Source organism: Sceloporus undulatus, chromosome 6 (genome assembly GCF_019175285.1).
Source record: "Sceloporus undulatus isolate JIND9_A2432 ecotype Alabama chromosome 6, SceUnd_v1.1, whole genome shotgun sequence".
NCBI lineage: Eukaryota > Metazoa > Chordata > Lepidosauria > Squamata > Phrynosomatidae > Sceloporus > Sceloporus undulatus.
The window spans coordinates 103,056,429-103,069,865 of record NC_056527.1 but is presented as its reverse complement, the minus strand read 5'-3'; the positions used below and the strand labels follow the sequence as shown (position 1 = coordinate 103,069,865).

At 39.9% G+C, this 13,437-nt stretch overlaps 1 protein-coding gene across 1 annotated transcript; it reads right to left on the bottom strand.

Annotated features, from left to right (window-relative positions):
• Nucleotides 1–152: 152 nt before the first annotated feature.
• On the bottom strand, nt 153–11,926 carry LOC121933187 (sulfotransferase 1A1-like). Its single transcript, XM_042472564.1, has 8 exons — nt 11,839–11,926; nt 8,638–8,801; nt 5,701–5,826; nt 5,338–5,435; nt 5,030–5,156; nt 3,969–4,063; nt 2,723–2,903; nt 153–1,104 (listed from the first exon to the last, which is right to left on the bottom strand). Exons 1-8 carry the CDS (start codon nt 11,910–11,912, stop codon nt 992–994), a joined length of 978 nt encoding a protein of 325 aa, XP_042328498.1. The 5' UTR covers nt 11,913–11,926; the 3' UTR covers nt 153–991.
• Nucleotides 11,927–13,437: the final 1,511 nt, after the last annotated feature.

Genomic DNA, 13,437 nt, shown 5'->3' with positions numbered 1-13,437 from the left:
GGACTTGACTTTATAAATCCACTAATCTCATTATATAAATAAGATAAATTTGGAGAGATGGTCTATTCTATGTGCTTTTCCTCAATATAGATAGACTATACTGTCAAATATGTTTTTATTATTCATTTTTGTTTTGAAATAGTGCAAAGTAATGACAGTACCTCAGATCAATTTAATATAATAACATGTTGCTAATGCAAAATGTTGATTATTGACATTCAGACTAAGGGCTGGTTTTCATAAAGCATGAAAATGACAAACCATCTCAAGAACCAACAGCTATTATTAATCATTCAAATAATAAAGATTAAAGAATTTTTAATCTAAATATTCATTTGTTTCCAATGTGTGTGTTTTTTCTTAACTGAGTATAAAATGTAGGTATGAAAAGTTAATTAAAAATTATCTTTATTAGATATGTTTCATTTTGAGTAGTCTCTTCAAGAATAAAGTGCTGTACTCCTCAAAGTGAAATAAAGAGAAAGAAGCCAACATGTGCTCATTTTGGTACTGTAACATCCACATGTTCTTGGCATTCTTTCCTGTGTCTGCTGCCAAGAGAAGGAAGCCAACAGGTAACAAGGTACTGAGTCATAAATTATAATGAACAATAGTTCAGATTTGTTTTTGGCACAGTGTAATAGGAACATAACAAAAACTAGACTGGGATCTGAGTGGTGTGGAAGTTTCACAAGAAGATGGCTTTTTTACTTTTGTAAATTTTTCAACCTCCAGACTGAAGGAACCGGGAAAATATCTGGATTTGACCATTTTTACATCATCAATGTGCAAAGTATCTTCTCCAGCAAAGGTGGGGAACCATGTGGCTCACAGGCTCTCTGGCCCATTGGAAGGATCCTTTGTGAGCCATGGTATCCCTGCTGTCTATTTTGTTGTCAATAAAGCTAATAGCATCTATAAGAAGATTTGAAAGAAAAGAAAAAGGGCATCACTGCAAGTTGTCCCTACACAAAAAGGGAAGTGAGAGCAATCAGATCTCCATTCGGAAATGCAGAGTCGATCCCTCCATTTGCCTCTTATAATCAGCATCAAATTGCTCATTTTGGGTCACCGTGAAATAGTTCTTCCAGTCACCAGTCATTCCTAGAGCAAGGGAAAGAAAGAGTATTCAAAGCACCGTGATGATTAATGGCACTTAAGATATAGAGTTATGAAACTAAAATCTAAAAACCTGTCAAATCTGCTGAACAGAGGAGGAAAAATAGAGAGGAGGTCTTATCCTTTCTTGACTTCATCTTATCAAATTCCTCATCATTCTACTGCCACAGAAGTCTGATCTGCACTGCAGAAATAATGCAGTTTGACACCACTTTAACGACCATGGTCCAACGCTATGGATTTGTGGGATTTATTGTTTGTTGTGGCCCCAGAGCTCTCTGACAGAGAAGGCTAATTAGCTCACAAAACTACAAATTCTAGCATCCCACAGCATTGGGCCATGCAGTTAAAGCGGTGTCAAGCAGCATTATTTCTGCAATGCACATTAGACCAGAGAAAGCAAAGTGCATAATATGAGTCCTCCAAATTGGCCTTCCCTTTTGCTGTTCTGAATCAGCCAAGGGCTCCAGGCCCTGAGGAGGAGATAGATTGGCAGGCAATGGAATCTTTCTTCTTCACCAGACAATATCCTGTACTGTGCTTGAAAGCAGCATGTTGTTTAAGGATCAGGCCCTCTTACACACAGTTTTCTCACCTACCAGTTTCCTGGCATCTTCAAAGGCCAGTCCCAGGGGTATCACTAGGGGGGTGCAGGAGGTGTGGGCTGAGCCAGGTGTTATCCTAAGAAAGGGTGAGACCATTGCTCCCCAAATGTCTGCCTTTTGGCACAAACAGGTTGTGACTCTTTAGCATCCCTTTAAAACCCTGGAGCTGAACGGAAGAGAAGGCATGAGTGGGACAAGGCTCAGTGGACAGATAAAGTAGAGATCTTGGGGTTATTATCATTATTATTTTAACAAGTTTACTCTTTTTAAATATTCTTTAAAAGCATCACATCTTACCAAATTTTTCATTTTCATTACATGAAACTATTTAGATGTAAATGAATTTAGGTTGTGTTTATGATATTGTAATTTAAAGGTATAATTTTAATTTTGCAAGTTTTTTGTGTCACAACTATTGCCATTACCTTTAGTGATATGTGAGAATTATGATTTATGAGTAACATTAGTATGAAAAGCAGTACTAAGGATTCTGTGTGAGGTGGTATGGGAGAAGGTCAATGGGGGTGGTGAGACCATGAGTTAACAGACCAGGTGACACTAACCCTACTAGACACCCCCAAATTTGTAGAAAAATGTAAAAATTAAGGGGGAAAAACAGAAAGAGGCAATATTGCCCCAGTTTCAATGAGGTCTGAGTGTACCTATGGAGCATAAAATGCTGACTGTTTGGGAGGGAAGGAAAACCCATGTATAGAATTTTGTATACTCTATATCCATGGAATGCAATGGAGTTTCCTGAAATAAGGCCTCATTGCCTAGCTAAAATACTGAACAGGAATTGGCATTCCATGCTACAACAATTTGTTAGAGGATCATCTTGGATTAATACTAATGGTAGTAGTAGTCATCATCACAACAACCTTTGGTCTTATCCTTCAAGCTATTATGTTTCTCCAAGCCCTCTGATAACTGCTTCAACTCTACTTCTGAAAAATATAGGTACACCTCACCCATGCCCATCATCTTCAGACACTCACCCTTCCTCATAAAAGGGGAGATGGAGTGGTCCATAACTGACGTGGGGATGCTTGAATAGTTGGCCATGCTGTTTTGACGCATCTCTTTGAAGGAGGTATGATGTGCAATCTTTTCCACCAGCTCTTCATCAGCAGGCCTCTCCAGGAATTGCATTACTTTCCGGATCTCCCGTCGTGGATCCTGGAGGAGAGGCAGGATTCAGGAACTGAATCTTGGAGGGGGACATAGAAGAGGAGAAGGAAGAGGGGAAGGAAGAGGGGAAGATGGATTTGGCCTGCCTACATCTCTATTATTTTAGAGTAAATATCTAGGAAGTTGGGATAGAGAGCCAGTGTGGTGTAGTGGTTAGAGCATTAGACTACAACTTTGAAGGACAGGGTTCAAATCCCCACTCAGGTGTGTAAACCCACTGGGTGACCCTGTGTAACTCACACTCTCTCAGTCTCAGAGGATCACAGGGGCAAACCCCCTCTGATCACCATAAGTCTAACATTACTTGAAGGCACAAAACAACAACAACAGCAACAAGCGATGGGTGTATGTGTGTGAAAAGGGAAGATTCTTTCTTTGTTCCAGGCCAAAACTAAAAGGCCATTTCACACTACAGTGGTCCCTCCACATTCGCTGAGGTTACGGGTGAAGGAGCCCTGTGAATGTGGAAAAACCACAAATTGAGAAAACACAATTGTTTTTACCTAAGAGAACATGTCTCTAGGAATCTCCACTCCTCCAATGAAATTTTATGGTTAACATCTGCCAGAAGCTGATCATAGAATCATTCTGGAGTCCCTACAAATGCCTAGGGAAATGTTTTCTCTAGGACTGTCTGGGTTCTCCAGCACAATTCTATGGTCAATTTCTGGCAGAGTTGTCCTGGAAGACCTAGAGATTCTTAGAGATAACATAGTAATAGAAACTGCAAATAATCAGATCCACAAAAGTCAAAGCTGCAAAAGTAGAGGACCAACTGTACACAAATATAATACTCTGATTCCACTTAAACTGCCATGACAACATCCTATGGAATCCTGGGATTTGCAGTGTAGGGAGAGATACTTTTAATTCACTGCCATGGTGCCCTAGTACATCACTGAACTAGAAACTTCAGAATTCTATAGGATGCTGCCACGGCAAGTAACATGGAATCACAATGCTCTAACTGTATAGTGTGAAAGAGCCCAAACCAGCACTAAAAGGGATTAGAAGGGCAAAGGATTAATGTTTTTGAGATGAGAAAAGCCATGCCTCTTTCAGGTCTTCATAGAAGAGGTAGAGCATCCTTTGTTCTTTTCTCTTGTCCCACCAGCCTTTGACATGGTCGTACCATGATCCATAAGAGACTGAGGAGAGAAACAGATGTACTTTATGAGAACTGTACTTGAAATAGATCATAGAATCATAGATGCTCCAGAGTGCTATAGTGGAGGGGAGGGAAACAGAAACCAGTGCTATGCCATAGATTTTCTTGCCTAAAGTTTTACTTAAGAGGTAGGGAACCAGTGATATTCCAAGTATTATTGGACTCAGCTACTCATCAGCCCCTAACAGCTAGGTTCAATCTTCAGGATATAGGGAAGTTTGCAGGGGGGGGGGGGCAGTGAAACTCTAAGAGAATATGAAAAGAATCCCAGCCATACACACAGATGATTATACCACAATATTACCCATAACACCTGATTTCATCTGATGTTGGAAGCTAAGTAGTGTCAGAGCTAATTAGTACCTAGATGGAAGACTATCAGAATATATCAAGGGATGTCCAGGTAGGACTGAGACAGACTCCCACCTGAAACCCAAGAGAGCTGCAATTAGAGATTGCAATACTCAGGTAGAGGGACGCCTACGTGATTTCCTTTTTTAAAATGGTAAAGGACAGAGTTTGTTCTCTTTTTAATGGATAAATATTCCTCCCTACCTCCCTCATCCCCCCCCCCCCATGTCAAAAGAAAACAGTAGAGGCAAGACCACACTCTGAATGTCTCCTCTGCAAATCTTCAAACCCAGGAAAAGGTGTAATAATGGCCCCTAATGAAAAAAACTAGAAACATAAGGACAAGAAACAAGTTCAAGACATCACTCACATCGCTGGTACTGAGGGCTTCTAGAAAGCCTGCAGTAGTCCCCCCTCAAGCATCTACATCAGCTTCATACCCTCGAGATGTGTCTAATGACAAAAGCCATCAGTTTTACTCAAGAAATTCTTCTGCAATGATGGTTGGAGATTATGAACCTTGTGGTTGCCACGTAACTTCAGATCAGCAAGACGCCAGAAACTTAGGGTTCATTTCCCATTAAACAACCCTTACCATCTCCAGCCATAAATTTCTCCAGGAATTCATTCCACGTTCCAGGTTCAGGGTGAACTCTTGCCATTTGATAGAAGAAGTAATAGGAGACGACCACATCTTTGGCATTTCTGGCTACATAGATCATCTGTCATGTAGACAATAGCATGTAAATTAAGCCACTTGGCACAAATGTAATGGAAATCACACTCAAGTCATCCTCTACTGGAGATCTGACTCAGACCTCTCTACTGGTATTTCAGATTTTTCTCTGCTATAGAATATATTCTATAGATAGTGTGCAATATTTAGCCATGATGCCCTCTCACCTTGCAGTTCTTTTCCCAGAATGATTTTGGGAGCAATTGGGCAGGAAGGTGGGTCTTAATTAGACATGGGCGAGGTGCTATTTTTAGCAGCTCAATGCCTAGATGAAGGAGAAAACAGAGTAAATGAAAGGATTTCACTCATCCTGTGCCCAGCTTTAAGTTGCTATCTCCACAGCATCCCACCACAGACCAATCTTCCCAAACCCTGTGCCTGCCAGATGCTTTGGATTACAACTCCCATCATGCTCAGCCAACATGGCCATTAGAGAAGATGATGCCAGGCAGTTCTTCCATTTCACACAAGTGGCATTTTCTCACCCCAAACACATCTTATTGCCCAGACTGGAGAACATGTAGGGTTACCTGACTCTATGTTAGGAATAGCAAACTCCAAGAAAGGGACTCGCATGTAGATGGGTTTCTCTCTGCAAGCTTCCACATTGCCTTCTTTGTAGATCATGTCTACGACTTCACTGATCCAGGTAGTTCCTGAAAGGTTTTTACAAGGTAGAATTGAACCAAACACAGGCAGCAGCAGTTGACTCCACTCTGGGTTTTAGTATGAACCCTAAACAAGCTATCTAAGGAGTTTACCACATGAAGGAGATAGGGAGTTTATCCCATGAATATCCCAGAAAACTCACGCAATCACATGAAAAAATTTCACATGACATCACACAAAACCCACCTTTAAAGTGGTCACAAAGAAGCGTTAATGCACATCTTTTTACTTTCTGGATTTCAGCAACAATGCATTTCCAATATCACTTTATTTGTGCAATTGCATATGATAATCATTCGCACAATTACTTGCCATTTTTTGCTTTATTTGCAGGATGCTTTAAATGAGCTTTAATCGGTCTTTAATGCCTAAACTAGGCCCAGTGTGATAAATTCCTAAGGAAGAGAATCTATGTGGAGATGGAATTCCTCCCCTGGGATAGATCTTTTAGAGTTTAGAGTAAAACCTAGAACCAATTCCTTATTCCACTGCCATAGAAGCACCCATCTGCCATTGTAGACAGGGAAAACGAGAGAGTATATGAAATATAATTTTCATTATTTCATTATTTCATTGTTATAATGATATTTAATTATTAAATTTAAATATCATAATGATATATAAAATTTCTATAGTCAGAGGAGATATAATTTTCTCCATTTGTTTTCATACCCTCTAAGGTACTGAAAGGCCAAGTTCACAGTGATTCCAGTCTCCTTTCAGTGAGAGAAGTAGCTGGAAGGAATACAGATTTCTGTTGAAAGCTCTTAACTGGTCATGTGTATTAGGGCTAGGAAACTTATCAGCCTCTCCAGATATTGTTGGATGATGCCACTGCTCATTCCTCTTCACTAGTCCTTGGGCTGTGGTTGATGGGAGAGCTCAATGCGATTGAATTCTGGGAACTGTAGTTTTGGGGGGCATTTAGCCTTCTCTGTTAGACAGCTCTGTGACACAACAAACTTCAGTTCCCATAATTCCGTAGCATTGAGCCACAACAGTTAAAGTGGTGTCAAACTGGATTCTTTCTGCACTGCACATGCAGCTTTAGTTGCCCAGATAGGCACAAAGTCCAATGTATTTTCAGGCCAATAAACTTTCAAGGAGTTGTGTTGATCCTTAACAAACCAGTTTGGGCAGTTTTCATCTCAGCCAGGAACATCGTCTTTTGTGGCGACTGATCTAGCCTCAAATCTTTCCCATTATCCCAGGACTAGCTCACAACAATAATTTGTTCCAGCTGGGACAATCCATCTTGTCTGTCCTCACATGCCCCTCCACTCCACAACCTTTACTGTGAGGAGTGCAGCTTAGTTCTGAGGGAACAAGAAGTCTGGAGGGAGGAGGTGGTTATGTAACTTTTCCTGCAATTCAAAACATTAATGGTAATTTGACTCATATCTTGGACAAAGTTCATGCACTACAACTGTCCCAATTTGGCAAGGCTGATCGGGATTAATATTGTGTAGTTTCACTTTTCCAGCTGCTTTTCCTCTTTCACCTTCCCCACTTGGTTCTCAGCTTACTTCATTGGCTGCAAAAGGAATTCAAAGAGCAAAAGTAGTTTATACAGTACTAAATTAACTCAATGGAGAGAAGAGGGCACAAAGGAGCAGAATCTTTACCTTCCCTCTAGGCTCAGGCAGCAACAAACTGCTGCATTCTCTCTTGGCTCATCCTTTATAACTTTTTGTAACTCCTCCTTTATAACCTTTTCCAACTTGACCACACTCTGATGTTGTTTGGCCACAGAAATGAATTTGTTTGGTTTTTTACAAAAGATTTGAAAAATCTTTAGAGAGCTGAATACCAGTGTACCCCTGTGTCCGGTTGTGCTAAAACCAATATAAATGTTCTCATCGAATTAATCAACCATTCAGAGTCTAAACATTTGTGCCGTAATGCATTTCAAAGGCATTTATCAAATGGGTTTTTTCCAGCTGAGATCCAGGTGACTGCGAATCGAGCGATGCGGATTCATGTTATAACGTTAATGTATTTTCACACCTGGTTCCTTTCAATGGGAGCTCTTCCCGTGGCATTTCTGTGGTGCTTCTGGACTGAATCCTTACTGCTCCTCATTTTGGAGAGTTCATTAAATAAGTGATTTGACAGAATTCGCATTGAGGCTTGCTTCAAATTCACTGCGTATTGGTTTGGTGTGGAATGCCACTTTGCTTGTGCTCTGGAACACCACTGCAAAAACCCATTCAGAGCCCCACTGAGCATGCACAAGGCTGCCGATTCGAATCGTTCTATCCGCATGGTATGGTCTGCTGTGGTAATACAGTGTGCACTCACTCCACTTTGTGTGAATCTGCATCACGTGACTTGCCTTCAATTCAAACTGACTCCGCAACCCCTTGATTCAGAAGGACAGCCAGGTGTGATAACACATTCACGTTATAATGTGAATCCGCATCACTTGATTCGCAGACGCCCTGGATCTCAGCTGGAAAAACCCCGTTTGATAAACACCAAAGTCTTAACAAGGCTTATTTATTAGTTACAGTAATTTTAAAAATGGGTTTCCTGCCTTCTTTCAAGATGCTGCTAATCTTCCCAAGATAGGGCTGCAAGACTTATTTGTTTATTTTAAAACTATTAAGATTTACTAAAAACAGATATGCTATATATTTGTGTGTGTATACACATATGCACAAACACTCACACACACACACATATATAGTCACACACACACTCATATAATTCCTGGGCTGTTGAGAGGGAATAAAGAATGCAGGAGGCTAAAACACCTTCCTTTTCTTCATGCAAACGCAGCCTGAGGGATCACTCACCAGATTTGGGGTATGTGGAGATCAGCAAGTCATCTGGATGTGCTTGAAACTTGTCCACTTCTTCCATGACTTCGGCAAAGTACTTTATCAGGGGAACCCCCTTGACAGAAATTGTTGGCGGACGCTCCATCTCTCCTTCTGGCTTCATCTCGACAGAGAACGGGCTTGAAGTGTGAGAGAAATGGATTTGAATCAAACACAGAATTTAGCAAAACAATTAGAAACACATGACTAGAATAGAAAGGATTATATAATCATATGCTATAATTAGATTACATATATAGATAGTATGGAACCGCATATATACATATGTACTATTATAATCAATATATCTAATGGAATTGAATAAAGATCAGCTGAGGCCCTTTTACTGAAAGGGAATTTTATAAAAATATAAGTTAGTAACAGAAATAGTTTTTAGATAAGCTTTTTATATTATGCTCACCAGTAAGAAGACTCCAGACTAGGTCCACGGTTCAGATTATTTTTAATGTATGCACTAACGGAGGGGAACAGAGCAGGGAGTAGTCCTATATAGCATTTAGCATTCCAGCAAACAGGAGATAACACTGAGTTTGACACTCCAACAACCAGACTTTCCCTATCAGTCTGTTATTAAGGCTCCTTTGTTCTCTCGAGGAGTTTGGGAGCTGGAGCATTTTTTACTCCCATCTGCATTCCATCATCCCCATAAGGCCTCCTTCTAAACTACATATTAACTCTTACACACTACTAAGCATTAATGACAAAGCTTGCTTACTATTGTTATTGTATGAACTGTGCCTTACTGTTTAGACAGTACATTTCCTTGACCCTCACATTAATATGTTTGGCTATATTAAGACTATTAAAATGACTAGTATACTGTTTATTCTCACTAATTGACAAGAATATTTTTTATAAAAGGGTGACTTAAAGGTCACAAAAATTTCTAACTGAGCATGCGTAATGGGGGGTGATGAATATTAGAACACACCTATGAATCTATAATGGCTAATTTGAATGGTCATGAGATGTATGATATGGGTGGTGATGCTACATACATGTAAAGGAGGTCTTAAGATTAATCACATGTTGTGATCTGGCCAATGAAAAATATGATGAAAAAAATGATGATATAAAGAACTATATAAATAAGACGCGAAATCTTTGTAAACTCGTGCTCTCTCTCACTTTGCTTATTTTTGCTGATTGATTGATTGCACACTATTCTGCAGAATTGATGATTTTGTTCAAATAAATATGGCTTATTGTGCTTTCACCTGATTATTTGTTTGATTGTTTTTTTAAGTCCTTCTTGTCTTAGGCTCAACAAACTGGAAAGCAGATTTTATATCTCACAAAGCGTTTACGTGTGAGCAAGCTAAGAGCTCAGGAAGTTACTTTTCAAAAGTAATTCATTTTGTTGCTCATCACAGCGTCTAAAATTCACACAGTTCTCTTACCTGTTGCAGCAGAGGGAAAGTTAACCTATTGCACTACTCATGCCTTTTCTATTACTTACTGTTGCTTTTTTTAAAAAAAGGAAAATAATTCTTTGGATTGATAAAAGAATGGACTAACGCTTTAAAACTTCCTGTCAAAAAGCCTCGCCCGCCCCCCCAAATGTAACTTCTGAAAAATAACTAGAAGTGCCTGCCTGTTACACCATAAAGTGACATTGCTTTTATCGGTTGAAATGTAACTTTGTACTCTAAACCCATTACCCAAAAGTGTAGTTATTTCTACCCAACACCTTTACTGTTATCTTGTAACAAAGTGAATACCTACAAATGATTCTCCGGACACACACAGACACATACATACGTGGGCATGGGACAATAACCGATTCATAGTTATATGTGAGCAGAAGCTAAGACTAAAGTGGAAGGTAACAGTTCTAGGTAAATACTGCATTACAAAACATTTTCTATATCTAGTGCTACTTGTGGACAGAGCAATCTGGGAGGGAAGAATTTTGCTGGGAGAGGGCTAAAATCTAATCCAAAGCAGGACAGAGAAAGAGAACAGAGAAGATGGTGTTTCTTAGTCTTTGCTCCTTGGTTTAGAACCCAAAAGTCCTCAGATTGTCCTCTATTTGTTTTCCCTTTTATAACATCAGCAGTGAAGATGACTCCTATTTACATCTACTCCTATTTATATCTGCTCAGAACAAAGTTCCCCCTGAGTTCAATAGAGCTAACTTGTGAGAAAGTGATGGCAGGTTTGTAGCCCTGAATATGGGAAAATAAGGAGCCAGGATATATATTGAGGACCAGTCCTTCCCAGGAGTAGAGAAAGTTAATTTTTTGTACTACAGTTTTTTTGGTATGCCTCTGTAATTTTTCTAGGTTCTGGCTCCTCCATGGATTAAGAAAAAAACACACAAAAGCATCTTTACAGGCTTGCCTCAAGAAGAAAACCCAGAACAGGAGTTTTGGCTGACATCAATTCCACATAGCCCTTCCTTTCCACAGACTTTGGGGCCGCATTTTACAAAGCATGCAGAAAGGGAGACAACATACAACGACATCCTTTACCTTGATCTTGAAGTTCCAGCTGGCTTTGTGTTGAACTTTGGTTTGAGAAATAAAATACATACTCATCCAGTTTATAGGGCACAGACCCAGAATGGGTGGAGAAGAGAGGCGGGAATGTTGAAGTGTCGCTAAACTGAATTCACCCCTTTTGAATACACAAAGCAAGGGAAGTCTGTGTATTACCAAATACACAAAGTGTCATAACCATCTTTGATGCCAAGCTGGCAGGATGACAGACTTGGTTTGTTTAACACAGAAGAAATGCTGTAGGTTGTCCCTTCTCATTTTTGAAGGCTGTTTGTAATAAAGGTTTTATGCCTGCATTTTCTATTATAAATTAACAATACCTCTTAACAAAACAACTTCGAATTCCCAGTCCTCTTTCTTCCTTTAGCCTAGGAAAGAAACCCTGCTGCAATCCTGTCTTAAGGCCATGCCAGAAAGTTGTATACAGCCCTGGTAAATAAAACAGCTCAATACAGTTACCAACACCTCAGTGGAGCAAGAATTCCTTACTTGTGGGTTGAAAGCCATCATGAATTGGAGTGGGTTGCATTACTAATTTATATAGGAAATACACTATACAGTTGTAAAGTAGAAATAGAATCCCAGGGCTGGAAGAAACAACAGGGGCCATCTAGTCCTAACCCCTGCCAAGTAGGAATAGACAATCAAAGCACACCTTGCAAATGGCCATGCAGCTTCTGTTTCAAAATCTCCAAAAGAAGGAGACTCCACCGCACTCTGAGGCAGCATATTCCACTGCCAAACAGCTCTCATCATCCTAATGTTTAGGTGGAATCTCTTTTCCTAGAGTTTGCATCCATTGCTCCATGTCCTAGTCTCTGGAGCAACAGAAAACAAGCTTGCTCTATCTCAGTAAGACAGTTCTTCAAATATTTAATCATGGCTAACATGCCAGTGCTTCACCTTCTCTTCTCCAGGCTAAACATACCCAGATCCCTAAGCTGCTCCTCATAGGGCATGGTTTCACCATTTTGGTTGCCCTCTTCCGGACACACTCCAGCTTGTTAATATGCCTCTTGAATTGTGGTGCCCAGAACTGGACACAGTATTCCAGGTGAAGTTTGACCAAAGCAGAGTAGAGTGGTACTATTATTTCCCACAATCTTAACACCATCTGCTATTGATGAAGCCTAAAATTGTGTCTCCATGACTCGTTTTTAGGAGCACAATGTTATCTAGTATCACTTTATCTCATTCAGGCACAGACCTAGTATGCCTTTAACTGACCTTTAGCTATGAATGAGACTAGTCCTCTTCATTGTTTCTTTGATCTCACCTTTCCGGCCCAATTCACCGAGGGACAAATTCCATCCCATGACCATTTTTGCACATTGTGTTAATGCATGGTTTACGTTTGCCATAGCCTGATATTTATTATCCTTCAGGTGATCAAACAATTAAACCTAATTTCTTGTTTGTTTCCTTTTCATTTTATCAGCTGCTGTTTTTTTATAGGACTAGCTAGTAAGATGTAATCCTCAACTGAGATGTAGAGAACAAGACATGATTTTAAACAAACCAGAGTTCATAATCCAACTATTCTAATTGTGGCTTCAAGCCATCTAACAATCCCTTGAAAAACTAGTGGCAAAAATTAGCGATCTGGTGAGAATACCACTAGGAGTGTCTGCACATGAATAAATGTGAATGTTACAGGCATGCTTAAGATAAAAACGTTAATTGTCCCTCCTCTTCTCATTTTATGTGGCCAAACTAAGGACCATCACACCACATATCATGTTAGCTCCTCTAGCAAGTGTTTGACTAAAGGGCAGGGTATAAATGCTTTTGAAAGCCAGTATGTTTAACTTTGAGCATTGGACTTTGACTCTGGAGATTAGGCTTCGATTCCCCACTGGGGAAGCCCAGTGGGTGAATGTGGGTGGGTCACACATTCTCAGCTCCAGAAAATCCCACCATAGGTTTACCTTAGGGTTACCATCAATCAGAAGTGACTTGATGGCATTCAACAACAACAAATGTTTTAAACACAGGAACAGAGAACTAAAAGCCCTTACAAATCTACCAGTAGAACCTGATTTATCTTCTTCTGGGCATCCTCAGAAGATCTTGAAAGAGAAGAGAAGCTCTCAATCCTGTTGGTTGACATAACTATGCACCACTTCAAAAAGAACCTTACACTGGAAAATCAGAGCATTACGTGCATCATACACTGGCCTAAAGCACTAAGAAAATTTCAGCCAAATTTTCTTACAGTCTGTTTAAATTCTACCAAACTTCTCCCAGTATGTGC